The sequence below is a fragment of the Netta rufina genome (assembly GCF_964035555.1).
Source record: "Netta rufina genome assembly, chromosome: 12".
Classification (NCBI taxonomy): Eukaryota; Metazoa; Chordata; class Aves; order Anseriformes; family Anatidae; genus Netta; species Netta rufina.
The window spans coordinates 20,358,401-20,385,049 of NC_140135.1; the positions used below are offsets into that span (position 1 = coordinate 20,358,401).

Below are 26,649 nucleotides of genomic sequence, written 5' to 3' on the forward strand. Positions count from 1 at the left end.
GTCCCTAACCCCATCCCTATCCTGTCTCCATCCCCAACCCCATCCCCATCCCATCCCTAACTCCATCCCCATCACAACCCCAACCCCATCCCAGTCCCAAACATGATCCCTATCCCATCCCCATCCCCATCCCATCCCAGTCCCCAACCCCATCCCTATCCCATCTCCATCCCCATCCTCACCCAGTCTCCCGGGCCCCCCCCGCTCCCCTCCCGTATCCCCCCACAGCCCCCAGGCCACCTGCGCTCAACCTCCGCCCTCCCGCGCCACTTTGTGCGGCAGCGAGCGGCCGCGTCCCAGCCTTGTTTGGCGGCCCGTGGGTTGCCGCGCCCGCCCGCCCCGCTCCCTCTGCCGCTGCCGCTCCCGCCCCTGCCCTGTCCGGCCGGCCGGCGGCGCAGGCGCAGTGGCCGCATTCCATCATGGCGGAGCGCTCCGTTGGCGGGCGGCAGCGCCGCGCCTGAGGCGGGGGCAGCGGCGCCGCGCACGGTCAGTGCCGCCCCGGGGCTCGGCGGCTCCGAGCTGGGTTCTCCGGGACGGGACGGGACGGGATGAGACGGGACGGGGCAGGATGTAACGGGACGGGAGGGTGCAGAGCAAAGCGGTGGCGGTAGCTCCCCGCCCGGGGTGGTGGTGGCGGCGGCGGTGCGGGGGCAGCGTGAGGCAGGGGCTGGGCTGAGGGGGGCTGCGGGCGCTGCTCGCGGTGCCCCCGGGTGTGGGGGGCTCCCGGTGGGCACCCGGTGGGCTCCCGGCTCCCTTTTCTCCCCCTTCCCTCCTCCCTCAGCGCCCGCAGCCCCCCGCCCGCCCTCCCCGTGCGCCCCGCTCGCTGCCGGGGGGCTGAGGGGGCCGCGAGCCGCCCCCGTTCCCATTCCCGTTCCCTTTTCCCCCCCCATTCCCCATTCCCAGCCCCGCCGCCCCCCCCCCCGCCGTTCTCCCCGCTGCCTGCGAATGCCACGTCGCCTTCTGCCTCAGCTGCCTGTTCCCCTTCAGCGAGCCGGCTCCAGACGCCTCCCCCCTTGCTCCTGCCGGGTTGGGGCTGGGATGCTGGCACGGCTTTTGGGGTCCCCCGCTGCCCCCCGACCCTCCCTGGGGCACGGCGGAGCTGGGGGGACCCCGCTGAGGCCGCTCTCTGCTCGCCCCGTTTGGTGCCTGCTGTGCTGCGGCCCTCCACGGCCGCCTTCCTGCTGAGGATTGGGGGAAGCTGTAGGGTTTCGCAGCCCCCCAGCCCCTGCAGCCCCTCTGCTGTTGTCCACGCGCTGCAAAAACCCCGTTTGCCGAGCCCTGACGCCTCGCTGGCAGGTGGATCTGCGTCCTTCCCCTGCTATTCCCTCGCTTTTGCGCCTGGTGTTTGAACCTTGCTGCTCAGCCCTCGCGTTGGAGCGATGGGAGCTTTTCCGTAGGTGCTTCTGCAGCCCCAGCTACTGTAAGTTGCAGTTTCTCTTGATTCCTGGAATAATTTCTCTCTCATCTGTCCCGTGGCGGTGAGGTCTTTGGTGTTGTCTGTCATCCCGTGCTTCACCTGGTGCCGAATTGTGAGCACGGACATGGTGCAGGCAAGTTCTTGGATGGTCGGCTGTGCCTGCTGGCGTGCCGATGGCCACGCGCCTGTCGCCTGCGATTCCTGCTGCATCTTTAATGTATTTATCACTACAAAACTTGGTCCGATAGGGAAAGACTATCTCGGTCACGGATGGAAAGACTGAGGCACAGGAATATTTATGGTCCAAGGTCACACAGGAAGTATGTGGTGAGGCAGGGAATTGAATCTAGATTTCCTGAGACTCAGATTAGTATTTTAACCAAGGAAGCATCCTCTCTGTGCTTTAAGCCAGTAAATTGTCCTTAGAGTTAATATCCCGCATGGAAGGGAGTACTCTGTGTCTTGCGCGGTATCTTTGTGAGCAAAAAGCAAAATCCAGGTGGCTTCCCACACTTGCATTCCTTTTTCCTGTTTTATGTAACTTGTATGTGAAAAAGGCTAAGGCAGTAGAGTAGGAGAGAAGTTGACCTCTCAAGACTGTCTAATCGTGCATGCTGAAAACCAGCCAGCTATTACGCCGTCCTCTCCTTTAGGTCTTGGTACCTCACCGTGTTCCAAATCCCTGAAAGTCTTGGAATGCTGTTGTTGTCTGGGAATAATTTATTGTTAGCTAGAATCAAATCTCAGTCCGTACAGCTGAGTTGAAAGCAATCTGCCGTTCGTTGGATCAGAGCTTGTGATTTTTAATGCAGCAGTCCCTGAATAAACAGAGCTTGTGTTGACTGTCTTAGACGTCTCCTGGAGCAAGCTATTACAAGTCGTTCGTTCACTTGTAGGCTCGGTGCTGCTGAAAAACTTGGCCTTAACTGTAATTATTCCATTTCGTTGTCAGAGTGCTGCTTAATTTCAGCTTCTCGGGTTCCATATCTGCACAGATACATCCTAGGAGATGTTTTCATTCCCGTTATGTAAGGATCGCTTACTTTTGTTTGTAAAGTTCCCTAATTTCACTGGAGCGTTGTAGTTGCCAACAGTTTTGAAGAATCGAATGCTAGAATGGTTTAAAACCGTAATTCCTGGCGTGCTCACCTTCAGAGAGAATAAAGATAACTTTGCCTACACAAATCTGTTTCCTGCCACAGCCCTTGATCACAAACTGCATCTTTCTTTGATGTTGTACAGAAACCAAATTTGCAACAAAGCTGAATATAAATGCTCTATATAACACTTTTAACGGTCTTTTGTTTGGGTGTTTTTCGGAGGCTAGCATTTGCATCATGTTGACAGTGTGGGCTGTCACACCCATACCAGCGCTCTTTCATCTTTTAGATTTATTTTTAGAAAAGGTCTAGTGGGTCCTTAAAAAACAGGATTTGGTGTTTGCTGTGCAGACAGTACAAGTTCTAGTGCTGTGCTCGCGAGAGCGCCTGCCCTTGGCACCCCCCAGAGTCTGGTACGCTGGGGCTGCGTGGGTATTTGCAGACCCATTTGTACACCCGCTATTAAAAATGTTTTGGAATCCCTTTGGATGAACTTCATGCAAATTTAAATACGCGTTCAAGGTTGGAAGACTGAAGCCAGTGCTTTTATTTGATGACCTGCCATTTCGCCAGCTTTGAAGACTTCTCGTCAAACCGTAGAAGTACACTTGTGGCTTTTAAGAAAACATACAGCTGGGAAGGCATTCCTGCGATATTTCACGACTTTGATGCGGAGTGCTGTCAGAATGCCTTCCCCAGTTATATATTGTCTTCTTTGCCTGTCATCATTTTATACGGACGGAGAAGAATTTTAAATTTACCTCTGAAAGCAGATGAGAAAACCCCACCGTTAGCCGTGCTGCAACGGTCAGGAGGCTGGAGGTAAAAAATAGTATTTCTCGCTTCTAACTTTGGTACGTCTCAAAATGATCCAGCCTGAACTATTGGTATTCAAAATTGTGGTTGCTCGCTGCTCCAGTTTCAAGGCTGGTGAATATCAGAGAAGTAACCTTTTCATTTTTTCACCTGTTTTTAGCAAGTTGTCATGAAGCTTACCAAGGTCAAGATGGTTAGTTTTCAGCTGTTATCTTTGCTGCAAGCCAGACCTTAACTGAAAAGTTTTGGATTCCTGAGTGAGGAGCACACACTGAACCCTTTATTGCATTCTTGAAGAGCTTATTGTAAAAGCAGCGATAATTTATTCTTTCAGTGGTGCTAACACAATCCTTTCTGTGTATTGACCAGCAAAGACAGACCACTGGCTCAGCGCCCTTAGCCCGTTTCAATCTTAATGTAAATCTGCTATTGTTCCGAGTATCCTGATTGATGTGCAAAAATGCCTCCGTTTGCGCAGGATTCACTTTCCAGCACCGGGGCCTGATGCTTTCTATCTTTTTGTCCATGTCTCGTTAAAAGTAGTTCAGGAGGACACGCTGAGGCTGCGACTTGGGCAACATCTGTGGCTTCGCGACGGTATCACCTTTCTGGTGGGAGCAACAATGGATCTGCTGTGTTTGCAGGAGGGAGCTGCGGGAGCCGTGGCTGGCTCGGTGCAAAGTTAGCCAGGGTAGTCTAAACTACCTCAGTGAGCTCCGCGGACGCTGATTTCTTACTGTGGTCCAGTAAAGCTGCAGGATGTACAGGCCTGTGCCATAGCTTTAGAAAAAAACATACCGTGAATCAACAAATATTTGTCAGACTTGTTAAGTCTGGAGACCCAAAGCGGTGCAATTCGTGTTCCTCAGTGTGCAAAAGGTTTAGGAACTGGAGTTTGGTACTCAACCCGGCACCACAAGAGAGTTTACACCATTAAATGTAAAATCCTGAATGGCTTTGACTGCTGAAGCCATCCGTTACCTGCTCGTGGTGGCACGTCTGTAGTGGAACAGTTCCAGAATAAAGCCGTGCTGCCCTGTAACAGTAAACTCTGCCCATGTTTTCTGGATTGTACAATTAATCTGTTTTCAGTGTACCCTATCAGAGGGTAAATATGCTCCTGGTAATTTCAATTTGGACACCTTTGCATACTGTTTGGAAATTGATTCCCCACACACACACATTATTGTCATGTAGAGGAACAGAGCACGGAGCAGACAGCTCGGTAAATACACTCACTGGCCACAAAATGCACTTCATGCGGGAACCATCATCATCACGTTCAAGTTCCTTCTCACAGATTAGATCATAGCGTAAGCAGTGGAGTGTCTTTGGCCAATATGGCATTAAATGTATGTGCAATATGTTTACACAGTTGTCAGATTTTGCATTCTGTACACAGAAAGGCTGTGAAAGGTCTTTTGAGTCATTCACAGCAGAGTTTTCCTTGAGTTTTATTTGCAGAATATAGTGGAGTTGATCACTGGCTGTTCTCTGATAGCTTCTGCTCTTTTGTTCAATCTTAAGTTGTTTTCTGCATGGTTTTCTTTTCTCTCCCTAAGACTTTGTGCTTGCCAGTCGCTAAAAAGAAAATTACTATTAACGTTTTTTCTTGTCTACAGAAAGAAGACTGAAGGACAGTACAGCACCTTGCTCATACTACAGCAGGCACTGACCGTGCACCATTCATCAGCAGGAGCAATTTCAAGTCAGGAGAGTGACAACGGTAATTAGACATCATTTATTATTCTCCCAAATTTTATGAGGCTTTTTTTTTTTTTTTTTTTTTTTTATGTAAGTCATTTTAAGGTGAAACAATGCACAAGTATTGGATGGACTATTAGGCCTAGAGGCTTAGAACTCTTTTTTTTTTTCCTTCTTTGGTCCCCTCTTTGTTTTTTTTTTTTTTTTTTTTTTTTTTTTTTTTTTTTTTGAAATTACTGGGTAACATTATCAAAGAAAAAATGAGTTAGGGAAGGAAGAGCTGATAGAGTTCTTGAGGTAAGAAGAGACTCGTTATTTCTACATGAGTTATTGATTTTATAATGTAGCAACCTTATCTTTATTTTGGCATTAATCTCACACTCCTTCCCCCAGATGGAATTTTTGTCTTAATGAGACTTGCATAATTGGCTTTTGTATAAAGAAAGTAAATTCTGTTTTTAGCAAAAGGCATTTCCTGTATAGAAAACAGTTCAGATGAATGGTTGCTTACTGATAAGTGACCAACTGGATGGCATTACTTAGATACATTGAGTTTAGTTGGAGCTCGTGAAGTTGAGCTCTTTGCTCATGGAATAGATCAAGTCATGGAATTGATGTCTGTTAAAAAAAAAAAAAAAAAAAAGGCAGAAAACTGCCATCAGTATGATGTGCATGTTTTTTTCTTGAGACCAAGAACTCTACAACTTGCTTATTTTTTTGAATGAAGGTTCCTGTGAATTATATTGTGTCATACAAAACGGTAAGGCCCCTACTAAACCATGCCAGTTGCTGTCTTTACTTTTGGCTTTTTTTTTTTTTTTTTTTTAAAGAAAAATTTTAGAAACTATTGGCTAAACAATGTATTTTACGTGGAAAGAGAATAAGCAGCTCCAGTACAAAATACTTATGGGTTGAAAAAACTCACCTTTTCAATGTAAAGATGCAAAGTAGTTTTTTAATTTTGTAAAGAATTTAAGTATGTCCTGAAGGCCATCATCCTAAAGGCCATGATCACGTTTTTCTAAAAAGAACTTCTGCTTGTAATCCATGAAGTGCCTGTTGGAAGGGTGAAGGTCTGATCTTTAAGTCATGTATATGAATTCACGTATCACTATCTATTTGCAAATTAGAAGAGAGCATTTGTTACTGTTTGTCAGCATGGCTATCCATCCATACTGCACAACCATCACATAGTCATTAATTAGCCCTATCCTTCAAAAAGCTTTTGATTGGGTTTGTGACGTTGGCTGCCATATAGCTTACAACAGGGTGAAATTGTATTTTTGTGTTGCATGAAATCAATGTAGAAGAGAGCGTGATAGCAAATGCATCATTAAATACAAAACACATCTTTGGCGAAAAGTTACGTGCCTTGTGAGCAAATGGAATTTTTTCACAAGATGTGATAAAATAACATGGTTGCTTTTTTTAATATTACCTTATAGTCTTCTGGAGTTGAATGCGTATTTTGGGAGAAAACAGTCTAACCAACGAAATACATGCTTCATCTCAATTTATAAGTGTTTTTCTCAACTGTTTAAAATCTTCTGGTAAATATCTTCAACACTGATACAGCTTTAATGGGGATCAGTTGCTCTCAGTTCTGCTTTGTGGGGTCTTAGTCTCCCAAATGAGGGGCAGTGTCCTGTGCCCTTAATATACAACTTCATTTAGGATGATCATACTACAGTTAGCTGCAGGAATAAAGGCAGCATTTTAATACTTGCATAGATTTGCAAATATTTATATTAAAAAATCATATTTGATTGCACCTCCAAACTTATTGCAGTTCAACTGATTTACCAATAAATCCAGGTACAGAAGCAGATGATTTTAGTGTATTACCATGCAAGAGGTGAACTGTTAGATTATTTTATGCATGCTCCTGGCCTGTCATGAATGCTGGGTGAAATGTTGCTTAAGACTGGCGTATGATCTCATACTCGTGTTTTGCCTTGCATTTTCTCTGAGCTTAAAAAAATGCACATATTCTGTTACCATGAGACTGCTCAGATCTGGTAATTTAAGTAATTTATTGGTGTGCTTTTAGCCCTTGGTTTAAGTATAATCTGTTTTAACTAGGCTAATTCGATCTGCTGGGCAGCTAAAGCATTACATCCTGAACCTCTTCTCATGTTGTGCAAGTAGGTCTTCAGTTTGTCTATCAAAATAAGTTTTCCTTGCTTGAAGGTTGCATAATCTTAAAGCTGTAAAAATGCTTTGTTTTCACTGCATCATTGTTCTTGAAGACATATTTTGTAAGAGCTCTTACATGTAAAAAACTTGCTTGTAAGTTTGTTTGTATCAATCCATCGATAAGTTGCATCAGGAACATTTCTGATTCCCAGAAGCAGATTGAAGCAGAGCTAGTGGAAAACTACCCTGTGCTCTCCTTAGTGCCTACGGAAACCTGCTTGTGTTAGTCTCGTGAAGTCCTGATTTCAATTCTCTTGCATTAGACACCAGCTGACCGATCCGAGCAGTCTCATGGTAGAGAGCCTTTCCTGGAAATGGGGTTGTTGCTGTTGTTTTTAATAATCTGAATGATTGCTTCCTCTCAGTCGAGTTAAAAAAAGTTCAAGGTTTGGATTGTGTTTGTATCGCGCCAGCCATAACAACTCCGTGTGTCTGCCATCCCATAGTGCTCTCTAGGTTAGTTCAGGAGGGGCATTACATGGGTCAGGCACTGGAAGGGCCCGAGCTTTGGTGCTGTAACCACAGGAGGTTTTGTTGGCTTGGGACGCTGACTTCCCTGGCTGCATGCAGCACGGCGTGGCGTGTTTGATGTCTGGGAATCTGTTGTATGGGACCAAGTAGGTCAGCCGTGCTCAGGGTGCGCTTTGCTAGCTGGTCCTCCGCCAGCTCTCGTTTGCAGATTAAAGAAAAGCATTTAGAAGTACCTGGGTATTTATTCCTTGCTGTGAGCTAGGGATTCCTCCCTGATCAGAGGAGGCTCAGGTGAGCAAGGTGCTGTGCGATATTTCTGTTCCTCTTGTGGCAGAGCTGTCTGTACGTACAGTAGCTATTGCTTTAGTTTTTTTCTGCTCTTTGAAACAACAGTTTTTCCCATGAAAATGAAGGAGATTGGTAAATATGTTTCTTTTGAAGGGGAGAAAGTTTCTGTAAAAAGGGATTCAACTTCATGTTCCACCTCAAGACCGAATCTGTCCCACGAGGAAGAATCGTGCTTGGTTATCCAGGTACATAACCTGAATTTCAGAATCTCAGAGCATATGCAGCTCCTGTAGAAACTTGCATTTCCCATCTTGTAAATCTTGGCACCATTTTAAACATTTTGCTTCATCTGTTCAGTTCTGCAGTTACTTAAAGCTGTAAACACAGCTACCTGGGGGGGGACTGGTGGTTTCTCTGTGGCTCTTACTGCTTATCACCAAGGTGTGGAAGAGTTCCTCCTATTTTCAGGTACATAATAGGGCCTGTGCTTTTAAGAGCGTACTGTTGCCTTTCTACAGCTGTATGTATTTTTTTTTTTTTTCAGAGAAGTGCCCTATTCATTTTCCAGCTGTTCTTTACCACTGGTAACATTATGACTGCACCACGAGTCCTGTAAGGATGCTGTCATTACTTCTGTTCTCTTTGTGGGGTTTTCTTTTCTCGTGTTTCTTTCTTTTTTAAATCAAATTTTCGTTTCAAAGACATGCTCTACTTCTTGTGCCTCTGATCAGAAGTTTTCCTGGCTCGTGCATCTGTTTTTCAGTGGACCATGATGTGTGCTGCTTCCCTACCTCTTCGGCCATTTAGTCAGACATTTGGGTGTAGCGTTTCAGTGGTGGGTTGCTAATGGGTAAACAAACTGGTTTGCATCAAGGCCCGAACAACCTGAACAATGTTTTGAAATTGAGGGGACACGGTGTCACATTTAGAAAATTATGTTATTATGTTGCAGCTATTTGAGGCTTTTTCACATAATCCTGAAAATGTCAGGCTTTGTTCAGCTTTGGGGCGTTGAAGCGCGCAGCTTGGCGTATGCCAGAGCATCTCATCTTCCCGGCCAGTGGAAAGAAGCAGTCAGGCTTGCTTCTGACTTGTTTGTTTCTTTAACTACACCAATACAGCTGAAAAATACCTGAATCCCGGTCCTTTCTGTAAGTTGAACTAAGAATGAAACGTTTTAAGGGCTCTGTCCTTGAGCGCTTCTGGGAGCAGGAGCGGGACCTTTCAGGAACTCCTGGCTTTCGTTTGACGGGGCTGGGCACTTCGGAAGCAGCACAAAAGTGCTTAGGATATGAGCCTGCTTTGCTGGCGATAAGATAGAAAATGTAAACCGGCTAAAACGGTAAAGGAAAAGACCTAAAAGCAGCGCAGTGTTTGCTGCATAGAAACTGTAAACACAAACTCGATAGGCCTCAAAAATCAATAATTGGGAAAATTATAGTGTGATCAATGAGCACGCTTAAATTACAGTCAAATCAAGTCAAATCTAATGCACAGGGGGTGTTGGCAGGTACTTTCTCCTGGGGTGGCAGCTCCTAATGGTGGGGTTTGTGTGCTGGAGAGCAGCGTGGGGCTCTGCCCACAGACGGGGCTGAGGCCCTGTAGGGTGAGCGCTGCCCTTCAGGTGCTTTTGCCTCTTTTCCTTCGTGGAACAGGGAGCTCTGAAATCTTCAGGCATGACTACAAAGCAGTCTGTAAGTGCTAAGGGCAGCTGGTTGTATAGTTTTTATTAGAGGGTGGAGGGAAGCAATTTTTTTTATTGCTTTCCTGGCACTGTTGCATCAGGAACCTGATCCGGATTGTTAAGGGAGGATGAAAATTGATCCTGTCACTCGTGGCAGAGTTCCCACGTGTCTTGGTCTGCTGTATCTGCTGGTTCTCTGGTTTTAGGGAGGGTTTTTTTTGGTGGCTCTGACATGAGGACTCCTCATCTCGATTGATTGCCTTTTCTCCCCTGCTGTCATACAGAGCATTTACACCTTGGGCTTCTCCCTTCTGTGGGGCCTTCTTGCCAGTGGTCGCAGAAACCAGCCAGCTTTCTGCAGCTTTTAGGATGCTGCTCGTGATCCTTCTGGCAACTGGACTTGTGTGTCTGATCCTCAGATGGCTTCAGAGGGCTGGAGGACTAGCCGGGCTGGTGCATGGATTATAGTCACTTCTGTATTTTACCATGGAAACTATTAGCACTGCTTGGGAATAAGCATTTAAGGAACAGTGAAGCTTCCTGGAAAACACAGAAAACACAGGGTCTCTGTAGAGTTACCTCTACATATCTGTGGCCTCTTCAGGTAGTCCCTGCCCTGCCTTTGAAAGCTTTCCAGCAGTGCAATTTCTGCAGTTGTCACTTTGGATGCGATCCTAAGCAGAAACACTTCTTGGGTGAGGCAGTGAAATGCTGAGGTTTGGGGATTCGCATCCCTTTCCACATGTAAAGCAAGTCGTTCCCCACCACGGCATCTGCAGCAGTTTAGGTGATGTCGCTGTCAACATAGAAAAAGATTTGAAAAGGCTTTCTAGAAGAAAACATTCGATGCAGCGTGCTGAAACCACGTACTGTGGAGCTGGGTGGGTGTTTTGTTGGGGTTCTTACTGTTCTACAACAAAACAGCCTTACCTAGGGCGAAATTACATCGTTTTTTCCCTGCCTTGAGTATTTACAATGTTTGACTGAGCACGTCTGTAGGGTAAGTCATGAAGAGCGTTTTCAGTATCAAAGTTGTGGTGCCCTCCTGGACGGGAGCCAGACTTCACGCAGGATGGTGCAGACAAATTCACTGGGGTGTCGTTATAAATTATTTCCAACATTTTAATCAAAACATATATTTAGTTGTGAACAGATGACTGTTCTGGAGCGATGGTGGTCTCTTCAGAGCTAAAATTGTAACTGAGCTTCTGTTAAGCCCGATTCTGTTAGGTCTCTCACTCCCTTAATCTTGCTGAAAGTAAACCGATCCACCTAGAACGTCTCATGTGTGGTCCTGTGGCAGAGGAGAACTATTTTGGGATCGGGATGATATCTTAAACACCTTGTTAGTACTGTTTATTTGAAAAACTTGGGTGGGAGAAGGTAGCTTGTATCTTTTTTTTTTTTTTTTTTTTTTTTTTCCTAAATGTTTCCTACCTCAAATTTGCATGGGGCACGCATTTCAGATCTGGAGGGGTGAGTTTTACAATTCATAAATCAGGTTTGATCTTTCTGACGAGGTTATTCCTTCGCCTGAGGTTGGGGACTTTGTTTGTTTGTGTATTTTGTTCTTTTTAACAACCTTTGGAGATCGTGGATGCAAACTTTTAACTGACAGGTTGGAGAGTATTTAAAACCTCCAGAACTCTCCGTTTGCAGGAATTGGCAGTGTGAGGCATGGAAGCAGCTCAGCATTTGCTTTGTATCAGAGGGCATGACCACAGATCTGGTTCTATACAATGATATTTTCCAAATGTAAAAGTAACAAAGCACGTTGCTTGGAAAGAGGATTTTTCCCCTACTTAGAGAAAATGATATACGTGATGTAACATAGTATAATAAATAGATACAAAACAATAATAATTATATTAATACAGAGAAGTATAATTAAGGGTTTGGGGTTTGATACAGTAGTGTTTTAAATAAATAGCAATATAATAGTAGTTGACTTCCTGCAGTAACACAAACTTTTGCTCAGACCAGGAGGTTGCATAAGGCAGCGAACCTAGAAATCAGGAAGTCTGAGCTAAATTTCTTGCTGACCGTCAGACTTCCTCTTTGGTCTCGGCTACATTGTTCTACTTCAGGCCTACTGTATTAAACAAAAAAAGCTCCATTTAATTAATAAGGTCCTTGAAATAGGAAACTCTCATATTAAATCCACCACTTGCTATGATAAAAATTCAGTCTTTGTGATACCTTATGTGTGGGCTTAGAAGCTTTCCTACTGCTTATTAAATCTGTTCAGTTTCTTCTCCGGAAAGTGGAATGAAGCTGACCCATTTCTTCCCACAGAGTTCTCTTTCTGCATTTCGTGTACATCAGTGTATGTACGAGGCCTTTCTGGAAAGAAATTTTTAAAATACTAGGATAAGATTTTAACATGAAATAACGGGATTTCTAAAACTTGATAAGTATATAACACTGCTACACATTTGCACAATAAACCTCATTCTGTGAGGGTGATTTAAGGATATAATGCCAATAAAAATATTTTTCAATATGTGAAGTTTTTCTTTTGTGCAATGTTATAAAAAACAATAAATACCCGACCTTTTCTTCGTTTTTATGAACCCTGTACATAATAACTGCAAATTCATTGTTACTGCTTAAAAAAAAAAAAACAAAAAACTGTAAAGTTGTAGATGTGCTGTTGGTGTTTCCTGGTATCTGCTCCAAAATTCGTGCTGAGATGGAAGTGGAGCCTTTGCAGAGGAAAATGTTTCCACTTGCTGTTCCAGTTGGGAAGTTTTCTGTTGCATCGTTCAGATGGAGGTGATGCTGGGAGCTGAAGGTGGCACCTCATTCCGAGCTGCGCGTTGACAAATGGCTAAACGAGCTTTTGTAATTTTTGCAAAATTTCCTAATATGCAGTAAGCATTATTTCTATTGGTTTTAGTAAGCTTTTGTTAATTGCCACCCCTGTATACATAACTTTTGTTATTAGCTACCCCACTGTACTGACATTGCACGTTTCTTTCCCGTTCTGATGGAAACTATTTGAGATTTCATTTTCGAAATGTCTCGTGAAAATCCCTGATGTTTCCCAGGCTTAAGGTACAAATCTCACCTCCTAAAGCCCAGTTAGCTACCTGTGCTTTGGCTGTGTGGCGAGCACGAGTTATTTTTATGTAAATAAGGGCCCTGCTTTATCACGGAGGCGGTGACTTCAGATGGGAGTAGGCAGGAATCAATGAACGCTGAGTTCAGCGCGGATCCTCAGCAGCTGGACGGGCTCCAGGATGACTGCAGCACTGGTGGAGAAGAATTTGGGCTGGAGAAAAGGGAAGGCCGATGTTTCAGTCCTGCAGAGCCTCTGCGTTTTTACTATGTCAGGAAGTGAGGTCAGGCACAGCCGCTGTGTACTGTAATTGTTTTCTGGAAGGCTAGTCATTAAGATTTTCTGTTTTTCTTAGAAGCCTTTGTAGTGTGAGGCTGTCAGTGGAAAATACTGCGTTTTTTTTTAATATGGTTAACATGATTAACCATATTACATTAACGGTGTTGGATTACTCAGAGCTTCTCAGAGTTTACTTCTAAAATATGAGCTGGTTTTATTTGATTCAAAAAGCCTTAATATCCTACTTTGTCATACCCAGATATAGCAAAACATTACTTTTAAAGTCTGTTAGCAATAAGTAATGTGAAATGCATCTTTCAAGACTTTCATATGAGCTAATATTCCTGGAAGTCTGATAAAATTTGTAGGTATTAGAACAAAGTAACATTTGTTTTAGGATCACAGAATGGCAGGGAGTTGGAAGGGACCTCAAAGCCCACCCAGTGCCACCCCCTGCCACAGGCAAAACACCTCCCAAGAGCCCAGAGGGCCACCACTTGTCACCAGCTTCCACCTTGACACAGAGCCATCATCTGCAACTCTGGCTGCGAGATCCAGCAAAAATCCAATTAATAAGGAAACAAATGTGAGTCCTCAGTGTAACAAACTGATTACACTTAGTTAACTTTGTGTCAATGAGCACTACAGGTTATAGAAGCAAATTCAGTTTATATGTTGACATAATTATATATATGACATAATCATTTTTTCACTTATTTGTATTCCAAACTGAGACATCAGAATGAATTCAGGCAAGATGCTGAATGTACACCCTGCTGTATGTTAATATTTTAATCTATATTCTATTAGCTTTGTAAAATTAAAATATTTCAGCATTTTAGATGTATTTTTCTTGAGCTACCTCTGTTGGAGGGGTGTTTCTGAGCTGGTTAGTCCTGCTGCTGCTTTTTAATGACTGTTGTGCTGTATGGGCTTTAATCCATCCTCCAGGCCAAACAAGGGTGGGGAATGACCTTTAGCTGATGCATGCTAGAAACCACTGTAAGTAAATGAAGCAGGCAAGAAGTACCCTTACAAAACATAACCTTTCTAAAAATTAATCTGTTTAGCTCCATGCTGACTCAAAAAAACATCCAGGGCATGGTGACAGAGCTCCAGAAGATACATCTCCAAATTCTGCTCTTGATTCTTACATAACCATTCCCTATCAGTGTATTCTTTGAAATGTGGAAAATGACAAAATTTGTCTAGTCCCTGATACTTCCAGAAGGGATTTTTGTTTTTTAATCCATGACTTTAGATTTTGCCTGTTAGCACTGACTGCAGTTTTAGTGCAGATGCTTCTGTTTGTTTGTTTTCTTCTCGCTGCCCACTTGGATAGCTGGTAGTGATGATAGACTTAAAATGTCTCAGGGCCAAGAACAGACCCTGGAAAATAGCTGTCTGAGCCTTTCTTACCAAGGCAGAAGTGACCAGCCCTGAGAGGCGGCCTGAGGTGGTTTTGGGTTCAGCTCTACCTGCAGGCGGCTCTTCCTTTTTCGGGCCACCCACAGCTCACCAGCTGCGTTTGGCTGCCCGAGCTGACTTGTCTTGGGTTCTGGGTAAAACCAAGAGTTCAGAGAATGCCTGGGGGCAGGGGCAGAGCTTGAGGGGAACTGTGAGTCTTCATTTGGTAACGCTTTGACCGGGGGAGTTGTGGCTGGAGATCAGTTCTTGGTTCTCAGCTCTGCCGTTGTGCCCACGCGCTGCTTGTCCTCCACCTGCATCGCTTGCCCTCCTGAGCATTACTGACCCTGCTGCTGCTTTTCTGTTAAGGCTCAGGGGGCTGAGCTAGTCACTGAATATCCCGAGTTGGAAGGGACCAACGAGGACCATCGAGTCCAACTCCTGGCTCCACACAGCACCACCCAAAAATCAGCCCCTGTGTTTGAGAGCGTTGGCCAAACATTTCTTGAGCTCCAGCAGGCTCAGCGCTGTGCCCACTGCCCTGGGCAGCCCGTCCCAGTGCCCGACCACCCTCTGGGTGCAGACCCTTTCCCTGACCCCCCAGCCTGACCCTCCCCTGTCCCAGCTCCATGCCATCCCCTCGGGTCCTGTCTCTGTCCCCAGAGCTCAGTGCCTGCCCCTCCGCTCCTCGTGAGGGAGCTGCAGGCCGCCATGAGGCCTCCCCTCAGCCTGCTCTGCTCGGGGCTGAGCAAACCCAGAGATTTCAGCTGGTCCTCATACATCGTCCCCTCCAGACCCTTCACCAGCTTCACAGCCCTCCTTTGGACGCTCCCTTCCTAGGCAGCAGGGCCGGATGCCTTGCTCCTAGGCTAGCAGTAGCGGAGGTGCGGGTAACGGCTTTTCAAGATACATTTCTACTTCTTTGGGTTGTTTTTCAGGAAATTGTGCTGTGTAATAACTTCTCAGGGATTCTCTTTTACCAAATACCACCTGCTTCCGTGAATGAAATGGAGATATGGGAGGTGAACCTGTTGATACCATGCTTGGGTGTGCTTTGTTTCCATCGAAAAGTTTGGGCTGTCAAACATGCAGGGGTTGGGTCCCGTTCCTTCTAAACAGCAGAAGCGGTACCTTTGAGAGCAGCCCTGTGTTTTGCTGCTCCTTTATCAGTATTCTCAGTGTAATGAAGCTGTGCTCTTAAAGAAGAAAAGAAAACAAAACAAGAAAAAAAAAACGAGGGACTTTGCAAATAAAAAATGATAATAAAAAGCGGTGTGCAGCGGGCTGTGCCTCTTTGCTGTTCGGGTGCTGTCACTTGCAGCCATCTGAGCCCAGCTGTAAAGTGTTGGCTTTCTGAGTCAGCTGAAACTGCCCAGGGGTTATTGAAATGGTTTCATTTACGCTAGCACTTCCATTTTCTCTTAACATATGGAGATTACTACTTGCCATGAAATAGCATTCAGTGTTTTTGGAGCCTGTCGGTAACCCTATGAGAACACTTGTTTGAAAGACTTCAAGAGGAAGTTCTTGGTGTGAAACATCCCAAGGTAGAGCATGAGGCGAGCAGGAGGGGTGTGTGTGTGTGTGTGGAGGTGAAATGTGCCTGCTACCTGTGCAGTCCGGGATGCTGGAAGGCACCTGGGTGTTGGACGGCGCACGCAGAGAACTGCACTGAGCCAGGTGGGAGACACGGGCAGGAGCAGCGGGGTTATTTAGAGCTGCAGGTGGCACTGGGGCTCCTTTCAGAACACGTCTTCCTACAGCTGGTTGTTTTGGTTAGCTGAACAGCTGAACTCAGGTTTAGTTGCTTTTTGATGAAGGGTTTTCCCCTTTATATTAAGTGCTAATTTCTGTCGTCTTTGAGGTTTTTAAATGAAGGAAATGGATACTGTGCGCACACGCGCATGTATTTTATATATCTAACATAAAATAAAACAACGTATTTTCAGTCTGCTTGTGTATACTGAATTCCTATTATGGAAGCAATTTCTCTTAAGGCTTAACTATAAACCTCTAAAAATAGAAGAGCTGTAGAAGAAGAAACTACTGCCATAATTTTAGCATACTGACTGGCAGCGTTACTGTACAGATATTTTTAAGTGAAATAGTTGCATACAGTCAGATGAGCTCGTTTCCTTGGCGGTGGTAATTCAAAATCTGGCAAATAAGGCAGAAGATTATTCTGTTCAGGAAGTAAATAACACGCTAAGGTAGTTAGGTATATTTAGGACAAACCTGATACAAATTTAAACCTTGGAATTCACGTCTAGCCCTTGCACCTGGCTCTTTGGTCCCCTAAAATTGTGTTACTGGAGCAGCCCCGGAAAGCAGTTGGTATGCAGAATTCAGCTAGTTTCCTTGGCAGTGGTGGGTATTTTATTATGTGGCTGTGCGATTGTATCAGTTATTTTGAGATGCTCTTGCAAACAAGCAGCAGTGTGGTTTTGCTATTGCATGCTTCCAGCCTCTTTACCTTGCAATGCTAATGCAGGGGAAATCTTGCAGTGCCACCTTTGTTACAGATCCCTTCTGGATAACATGAGTTAACACCAGCAGAAATTATGAAAGTCCGGCTGTATTTTTCCCACTGTTGCTAGTCTGCTGAAGATACAGACCACAAGTACAGAATTAATCAGCTTTGTGGCTTTTTTTATTTTTCCAAATACTTTCATTTCCATACTGGCTATAGAGAACTGAACAAGGACGTAGCAGTAGTATCTAGAATGGCTTGGTTTGTGCACAGGTGGGATGGTGTTTTTCCGTTTTGTTCATATGTTTTGCTTTTTAATTCAATTGGACTATCCTAAATGCATTTTGGTCTTCTGTCTGGGTTATAGGAGGTAATGGGGAGGAAGAAAGAAACGTCAGCATTTCCTGTAGTCTGTTATCTTGTGCTTTTTATGGATGCTGAATTAACTATACACCAAAAATTCATTAACATTTGCATTATATTTTGCCTTATTGCAATTATGGTTTATTCACTAGAAGCCCAAAACTGTGCAGCACTTTTCCATTTGCATTTCTCCATGACTTAAAGACTTTTGTACAAAGTACTCTAGTCTCTCTTGTGCTACCTTAAGCTTTGCTTTCACCATGTCCAAATTCTGTATTAATGACATGTTGCAACATTGGAGAAACTGCAGGTTTTCTCATCAGCACAGGGACTGAAACGTATGTGTAGTGTGTGAATTATGTGGCCTAAACCTTGAGTTGTAACCAGTTCAGAAATTGTAACTCCAAATTTTAAGAATAAGGTGCTCCGTAAGTGTAAGCTATGCTGTTGTGTAGTTGTGTCACCTATGTGCTGATTTCATCACTTGTGGCAGTGCTGAACGAGCTATGCATGATATGTATTTAAAGAATTTGTTTTTAGAAGAAAGATACGCATTGCTTAAACACAGTATTTGAAAAGGACAATTATTTGGGAGAGGGGGAAGGTTTAAATCTAATATTGGCCCTGTCTGTTGTTTCAGCAGGTGGTTAACGTGAGTGATTGTCAATGAATGGTTTTCAGACATGATGGCCGACCAGCCGCCTCCACTGGAAGCTACGCCCATACTGAACGAAGTGCCGCTTCTACCTCATATGGTTAATGGGGACAGCATACAGCAGGCAAGTAAATCTGTTGCATTTCCATACAGCTCATGTCATATTGTGCCTGCGGTGTTGGTAGGGAGGCTGACATTCAAGCACGCTGTAGAAAACTGATGCTTGAAAGAAGAAGAGGCAAAATAAAGCAACTGTGGTACTAATTTACAAAGTAGCCCCCTCCCTGCAAGTGTTCAAGGCCATGTTGGGATGGGACCTTGAGCGACCTGATCTAGTGGGAGGTGCCCCTACCCACACAGGGGGTTGGAACTGGATGGTCTTTAAGGTCCCGAACCATTCTAGGATTCTGTGAAAAGCATGTGGTGCTCAGCACTGATGTTGGCAGTAAACTCGAAGTGCTAACTATGCAGAGGAAGAAAATCATTCAACGCTAGTGTAGTGGAAGTATGAAAAGATTGTGAATTGAAAGGAATGTTTTATACACATGGAAGTGCTTTAAAATTAAACTAAAAAATAAAAAGAATAAAAGGAAAATCTATTATCTGGATTTCATATTTAATAAAACTAAGGCTGTGAAGGCTCTTCTTAAAGCTCATGTAAAGTTATAAATATTAGAAAGTGGCTGCAGTGCTCTAAACTGAGAAGTCTGTTGCAGGGAAATGTAGAGGAGAGGAAAGAAGACCTCTGGTTTCCTGATACTAAGAACCTTCATTAATAATTACAGTGCAGTGGTGAAACCTGAGTATACTTTGCTGAAACTTTAGAATTTGATTGGACACAAGCCTTCAGAAGTACCTACTATGGGTAGAAATACAGACAAATTGAAAGCAAAATTATTTGACTGAAGTGCAAGCTTGTTCAAGTTATTAGTAAACTTGAAGTGAATTTACTGCTTGGAGATAAAAGTTAATTGCCTTGTACTACAAGTGCCGCGTTGTCTTCCCCTTTTTTGGAGGTTGATTTTCAGTGTGTGTTCAGAAATATTACAGACATCCCGATGTTTTAACACTGGATCTTGATTTAAGAAGCATCTTTCCCCAGCTCCAGCAGCTACAAACATTGTAGGAGAGAAGAGGGGGGGGTTTGTTTGTTTGTTTAAATAGCTGACTGTCTATTTGTTGGCAGGAACAACAAAAGAAAACATAAATTTGAAGGCTTTATTTAGCTGGAGTTAAACAATCAACTTGTTGAAGCAGGGGATAAAATTGTCCATTGCTTTATTCTGATCAATATATAACTTTAAGTATCTGGCGGTAATGACTGTGTCTTGAAATAAGCACAGCTATAAAATATCTAAACTAGTTCTGAAGTTCTAGCATTAGCAATGTGAAATTTTAGACACTGACCAGCTGTGAGATTATTCAGTAGCTAATGTTTCATGTTGCACAAGGAAAATAGATCAAGTAGGACTGATTGGAGACCGGCTCCATAGCTGATTTTGTACAGCATGTCTTTGTGTAGATCAGTGTGTACAATACTAGTGTGCAGTGGATGACCCAAAAGGTGACCCTCGGTGAAGTCTTGAGAACCTAGTGGAGGCCGTTTGCACTTGGGTGCAGTTTAAAAAAATAAAATAAAAATTTGGGGATGCACAGGAAAAGGGTATTTGAAGAGTAGACTTGAAAACCGAGAGTCTCCAAGACTTACAATTGAGTTGCTTTGAAAGTAATGAGTAAGTCTGTCAACTGAACATAGGTGCATCTCTCTTCAGGGGTGGGAATGTTATTTCATTGAGTGTGTCAGCGTGTCTCATTCTAGCACATCTGCATATAAACAGCTACATCATATTGCCACCCTTCTGTCACTTAACAAACAGGCTTGCTGCTCATTTGCTGCATTTTCTTGTGGAGGAGAGACTGCTGAGCCACAAACTCGCTTTCAAGTAGAGTATTAATTTATTAATGCAGATTTTTAATGATTAGTTGCCAGAGCCACAGAGGGCAGGCTAATTACAAAGTATTGCACAGTGTTTTTCTCTTCAGAAATAAAATTTGTGCCATTCCACAAGTCACTGCAGTCAGATGCTGCATCCAATTCATCAGTTTCGTTTCACATGAAGTGTAAGTAACTTGGAAATTTTCTGGAAGGATTTCTTGTTCTGAAAGAAAACTTCAGCAGTGGAAGTGAAAAATAGCTAAAAGCAAAACCCTGACCAGTGCTTTGAAAGAGCTCTCAAACTGTGTTGATCCCATTAGTTCTGAAATGGGTATGTGGGACACCTGAGGGTGTTGACATTACTGGGACTGCTGGCACTAGTCTGGCCTCCAGCTTGGCTTAGGCCGGCTATCGAAACACTCGAGCTTCCTGGAAATTTTCCTTGATGGAAGGTAGATGGAACTGCTTTTGCTTCATTAATTAGAGTGAGTCATTCCTCCAAGACACTGCCCCCGTGCATTCCTGAAATTCCAGTCTCGGAGCTGCTCTGCAGTCCTGTGATTACACCACTTGTGATTCTTTTCACTGAGTTCAGCTAATAGCTTCCTGAACTGCAGTTCGCTGAACTTCTTCCCAAGCTCTGACCTGTGCAGAGGCTCTGAATTTCTAAAAGGATTCCTTGCCTGCCTCTGAATTTTCCTGTCCGTGGAGATGAGACTGGCTGTGAGGTTTAATACCTGTCTGGGGAGTCCTGTCCCCTGCTAGTGTGTCCTTCCCCAGCAGCTGTACTTTAATGCAGACCTTGTTTTTCCTTCTTCTTTGTGCTCTGGCAAATTCCCAGCCCCTTATTGCCAGTTTTGTTTCCTTAAAAAAAAAATAAAAGTAACATTGCATCTCTTTCTTTACTTCTAGAATTTTAGTAAAGTTTCGTATTTGCTAATACACTGAAATGACAGATCTGCTTACGTTTCAGTGTTTCAATTATGGCTTTTTAAAAAACATTACCTTCTTCTGTCCTCCTTGTGGAGCCATAATAAATATAACTGGCTGGCTAAATGACTATTTCAGGGGCATTTGCTGTCCTACTTTTGTCCAGAAGCAAGCTACCTACCCAGAGTAGAATTATTTCTCATACTGTGAACTCACCGGCGTGGGGTTGGTGTTCTTTGGTGCTCTAAAATACATTTCCAAATGTCTTTAATTTCAGTTTTTAGATCGAATGTCTTTGTGCTCACCATCACCAGGGTGGAATTTTGCCTGTAACTTTGCTGTTCTTACGTGGCCACCCCCCCCCGTTGTACTAAAGAATTAGACCTGTGGTATATTAGAATCTCACTGTAAAGTTCTTGTAGTGAAGTTCTCAATGTTAGGGTAAAACTGAAGCATGGTTGCCAAAATGTTGTAATTCTGTGCTAGTGCTAGAATGAGGCGATAGTTTGCCCTGTGCAGCACAAGTGAATTGGTAATCTGGACTGCCAGAGGAATCATTCTGGCAGCTGTCTGCCCTGATTTGGGTGACAGTGAATATGCTCTTGTTCAAATTGACTCGGTGACCCTCACTGGGAGCGTGTCATTAGCTACAGGATCACACAGATATGAGAAAACACGTCTGATCTTTCAGGAGCTGTAGAGCAGAGGTGGTCGGCATGATCTGCTTTACCACCTCATTCCCTCTTCCTTCACTCCCAAAGGACCTTATGCTTCTGTTAAATTAGCTGATAACATGAGGAAATATGTTGTCAGAATACCTACCAATATGCCATCAATGAGGAAATGTGGCTGCTTTTTGCACAAAGCAGCTTTTTCTTTTTCTGTAGTCTTGATTTTTGCCAGTTTAGGTCTGGAACTGAAGGCAAAACTCAGAAAGCCAAGTGAAGAACAGGTCATTTATTGATTCAGAAAGAAGGATATACAGCAGTGTGGAAAACAGAGAAAATAAATACTTGATTATTTCAGGTGTATCAATGGAAGCACTGCAGGTAGTAATTTATATCAAAGTGGGAGGAAATTTCATTCTTCCTCAGTTTGCCTTTTAATCTCTTAAGGCTGCCAGAACCTCTTTCATTCTAATCAAACGTGTAGGTATAAATAAAATGGTTGTATTTTTCCTCTAATTAATCTCTAAAATTAAAAAAAAAAATGAATAAACAAAAAAACGGCTACTCTATATTTTGCTTTTTTGCAGGTTATTCTTGTGCAGGTAAACCCGGGTGAAACATTTACAATTACAACTGAAGATGGACACATTCAGTGTATTCAAGGTAAAGGAAACACTGCAGTACCCAATACAAATATTCTTACTCTCTGCAAATGTCTTAAAATTGCTACTAGAATTTTTCTGTAGTGTCAGATGTGTTTTTATGTGTTCCACGATGTAATAAATCAGATTTTTTTTCAGTTTGTACTTAAAGCACAAATAAGACAGCACTGAGAAATTGCCAGGCTTCCTTGCATCTCTGCAGACCTTGCTAATAACTCTTAAAAGGTTGGCATTTCAACAGCTCTTTTAATGATTGAATATCTACAGGATATAGATAAGATCCTGTAATGATCCTTCTTAGGCTCTTAACACATGAATTTGTGAGATTTAATCCAGACTTCTCTAAACAAATGTAATACGTGCCGTGTGATCTCACTTTGAGGTCAGGTAGCAGCATTAGCAGTTTGTTAACATTGAGGGAAGCATCACTACCGCCTGTGTGTGGCCTCAAAGTGCTTTTTAGCTGCTGGGTAAGTGACATGACCACAAATCTGAGGCTGGTTCAAAATCTCTCCTATAAGTCAACTTGAATTTATCAGTACTTCCATTTTAGGGATACTTTTCACCATTTCAAATCATATTATATAAAACATGTCCATTCTGCTTTGATCAAATCCCAGAGATGAGTAAAACCTTTCAGCTTGAAGTGAAAAATAACGTATCTTTATGTTAAAAAAAGTAAAAAATTGTCAAATAGCTGTCAGTGTTACTGTAGCAATTGTGTTACAATATGAGAACTGAAATTGATCTTTGCTCATGGTTGCACAGTTACAGAATTACTGTTGGCTGTACAAGCATGGTGGTTGGGATATGTCCAATCTGTGCTTTTTGTAAAAATGATTGCACAGCCACACTTACACTGAAATGATGGATGCTTCCAGAAAGTTAGTAAATCCTACTTAATTTCACATTCAAAACAGGCATTAAGTTATCCTTGGTGGGACACGTGGTATTATTTTTCTTGATGAAAATTTGGTGCAGATTTTTTTTTTTCCTTAATGCTCAGTCTTGTTATTTAAGTCTCTCTCCTGAATGGTTTTTCACTGGGTTGTTGAAGCCTTGCCTCTAAACCTGTCTGTCTGAAGGAAGTTCCATAACAGTGGAGCTGGGTCTAGTTGCTGGCTTTTGAGACACCATCCACAGCTTTCGAAAGCAGGTGTCTCGCGCCTGTAAAAGCCTTGTTTGTTTAAAAGTGGCACCTTATTACTTCTCAGGTCCAGCACATGTTCCTATGATGTCACCAAATGGTTCTATGCCGCCTATTTTTGTGCCTCCCGGTTACGTATCTCAGGTAAATGTTAATTTATTCTCATATTTAAGTATGTTTGTGGGTGTGGCTTCTTAACAATAAAGCTATTGATTATTTTATCTAAAACAGCTGGTAAAAGCAGCTCTCATTTTTTCCATTGAACTTATCAAATATTTAACTTCGTTGTACGCGCTCTCACCTTGATCTAGTTTTCTTTCTTTTATTAGTATTTCAGTTACTAGGCCATAAAGGTTACTTCCAGTAAGGCAGTAGGTGGCCCTGAATTGGCTGGCTGTTGAGTTCCATTAGCAGGATGCACATCCTGATTTGCCTTCAGCCCTGTTCTCAGGGTGAAAGTAAGTGCTTAGGGCACGGGAGCAATGCCTGTGGACTGTAGCATGCTAAGTACCAGGGGACTGGTGAGTACAGATCGTGCTTGGCTGTGCTAGAAGCAGCCTGGTGAGAACATAGCTGGTGGCAGCAGCTGAACTTGTCTTGTTCCTGCTATGGATATGAGACGTGGCTTTCTTAGACTGAGGTTATACGGATCACATACCAGTACCATTCTCTCTGTCATCCCTCAGGTCTTTTTGTTTTTTGTTTTTTTTCCAGACTGCATAATTATTTCTTTTTCATATCTTCTGATAATTTAGATTTTTCTATTCAAATATAACTCCTATTTATTGAAGTTTCCCCTTCCTCTACCAGTGCTGATCTCCCTAACAATCAGTAAAATCTCTGCCATTACAGCAGACCCGTGAACAGGAGTGTTAATGCTAGTGACATGTGCCTGTGGAAACAGCAGGACTCTGGGCTTCTCTGCTAGCTTTACTTCTCCATTCTCACTGGTTTTCCACTCTTCTGCACTGTTAAGTCAAGGCAAATCAGAGCGGTGTGTGGTGTTTGAACTATTATCAGGCATATTTGAAGTTCAGTTTGATTGACTTTTAAATTATTATTTTTTTAAAGGAAAGTAATTAAAAACATCTTTTTTTTTTTTTTTTCCAACAGGATAGAACAGGTTTCTTGATTTCTAGTAATGTTCCAAATGTACAGTTTCCAAGCAGGCTTGAGAGCCTTGTTAACCCCTTGTTCTTGTGTTCCCCAGGCCGTTGTCTTTCTGCAGACAGCTGCCTCAGCAGTTTGTGCTTCTGCTGTTATAAATAGGCATTTTCATGCAGACCCTGAAGAAAGATCCCCCCAGATAATTTATGCTTCAGTACGAAATTGGGTCTTCAGTGCAAACAGTCTGCAGAGCACTGGCAAATGCTGAAGTGTACAAACTGAAAAATACATTTGTTCTGTGTTAGCTGTCACGTCAAAATAAGGTTTTGTTGTTTTGTTGTTGTTTTTTTTCTTTCTGTTGTTTTAATTCCCTTGGTCACTATGACAGTGATAGACAAGTTTGAAACCAGGTTTAATCAGTTATTTGTGACATGCTTCTCAGCAGATGAGACTTCAACTTTCTGTTCCAGAAACTGTTCGAAGAAACCCAGAAGTAGTAATTTTGGTTTCTCCCAAAGTGAAGTGAAGAGATTCAGTAGTGGATAACGGCGACATAGCAGGTTCAGGCTGTAAAATCCTGTACAAGCCTTAGTACAGTAACACATCCCTTCTGCCAGAAAGTGGGCCTAATGAGCTCGCTTGTTTACTATATACGCAGAGCAGAGTTAATATAACTGTCAAAATTTGCTCTGAGCTTTGGCTTACATACATTAAAGCGTGTGTTATAGTATTATGCACAGTAATATGCTTGAAATGGTGTATTTAGTTCTGTTGATAAACCAAAAAGCCCCCCACGTTGCTCCAAGAACAAATTGTATTCAGTGTAGCAGAAACTTGGTCTTCAGTGACTTCTTACAATGTTTTTTTTTCCTCTTTCGAGTCTGTTAAGAATTGCTAGCGATACAGCTGGCTCTGAGGTCATATTACAGCTGAACTTTGTCAGGGCAGTTTGTGAGTGGCCGCATTCTGTTTCCTTTACGAAGAATACTTTCTGGTTAGTTTGCTCTATCTTCTGCTGAGGAGCTTTTCAAAATGTACTTTTGGCATAAGCAATATTTCAACATCCGTAATGCCTTCTTTGCCAACTAGGAAATGCTGGAGTGATTTCTTATAGCCAAACTAAACATACTTTAAGAGAGGATCTTGAAGGAACTAAAAGGATAAAACATATGGTCTGCTTTCATAAAAATGCTTTCATTAAATGCCTGAAAATGTAAGTTTTGTAATTTTTTTTTAGTAACAGATATCTGTGTAAATAACTTGAGATCTTCTAGGAGCAGATTCGATTTTGTATGATTTATTTTACAGACTTCATAAGAAAAAAAATAGTTTTGCATCTCAGTTTTGCTTGTGAGCCTGCATCTGGACTGGCCCTACTTGCCACAGGTCCCTGCTTGCATCCGCGGGCAGCAATTTGGGCTATGTGGTCCCTCGCTGTATTAATACTAAAACATCGTAAGGCCTTTCCTAATAGCATCTGTGATTTGTATTTTTAAGTGCAACTCGGAGGAGAAGGCAGATGTAGAGGGAAGGAAGCATAAAGCTGCAGACTAATTCTGAAACCAATTAAGAAAAATGCCTCGATTAATGTTGGAGTGTCAGTTTGCCGTTAAGATTGAATATTTTTCTATTATTGACTTTTTTTTTTCCAAATTACATTGTTGATACCTGATTAATTTTTCTGTGCAAGGGAGAATAGACCAGAACGTGCTCGGTTTGTTGCCTGCCTTTAACAGGAGTTAATCCAATCTTGTTGCTTCTGAGTCAGACTTCCTCGTTCGTTAGTGTGAATGTTGTGCCAGTGCACTTCTGTATGGGGACGTAACAAACTGAAATACAGCCAGGTCATCTCTCTGATGGACAAAGGCCTTTGACCCCATCAGAAGGGTAGCCGCTAAAAACTTGGTCCCTCAGATAGCAAAAATGGGTAGTAACCACAGAATCCGAACGTGTTCACCTCTGGGTGACAACAAAGCAGCACGGATGGAAACAGCTCTGAATGACAGCTGGAGAAAGGACCCTGTAAACTTCACCCTCTGGTTGTCTTTTCCAGATGTCTTTTAGATGAGGCTAAACTGGGCAGCATAGCTTTACTTCAATGTCATCATTGTTTGATATTTCTTTCTGTGAATCCTGTTCTGGTGTTAGTGCTTGAGTTTGTCTTCTAAAACCTGAGCTCTGCCTGAAGCCCTTCCTCAGCTTAAGATTTAGAGGGGAATTACTGTATAAAATTCAATGTATTTCAAGTTTACTGTAGGAAAAGGAATACACTGAGATAGCTGTTAATA

The 26,649-nt window shown here is 43.0% G+C and overlaps 1 protein-coding gene across 2 annotated transcripts in view; it reads left to right on the top strand.

Annotated features, from left to right (window-relative positions):
• Positions 1-407: 407 nt before the first annotated feature.
• The window catches only part of LOC311213858 (fibronectin type-III domain-containing protein 3a-like), a 45,345-nt gene continuing 19,103 nt past the window's right edge, over positions 408-26,649 (top strand). The window contains exons 1-5 of one of the 2 annotated variants that reach the window (XM_084294145.1): positions 408-486; positions 4,956-5,059; positions 17,897-18,035; positions 22,033-22,108; positions 23,322-23,398. In XM_084294145.1, coding sequence (XP_084150271.1) covers positions 17,940-18,035; positions 22,033-22,108; positions 23,322-23,398 — 249 coding nt within the window. In that variant the 5' untranslated portion in view covers positions 408-486; positions 4,956-5,059; positions 17,897-17,939. The remainder of the gene's footprint in view (positions 487-4,955; positions 5,060-17,896; positions 18,036-22,032; positions 22,109-23,321; positions 23,399-26,649) is intronic. The other variant, XM_084294146.1, reaches the window with a different exon arrangement.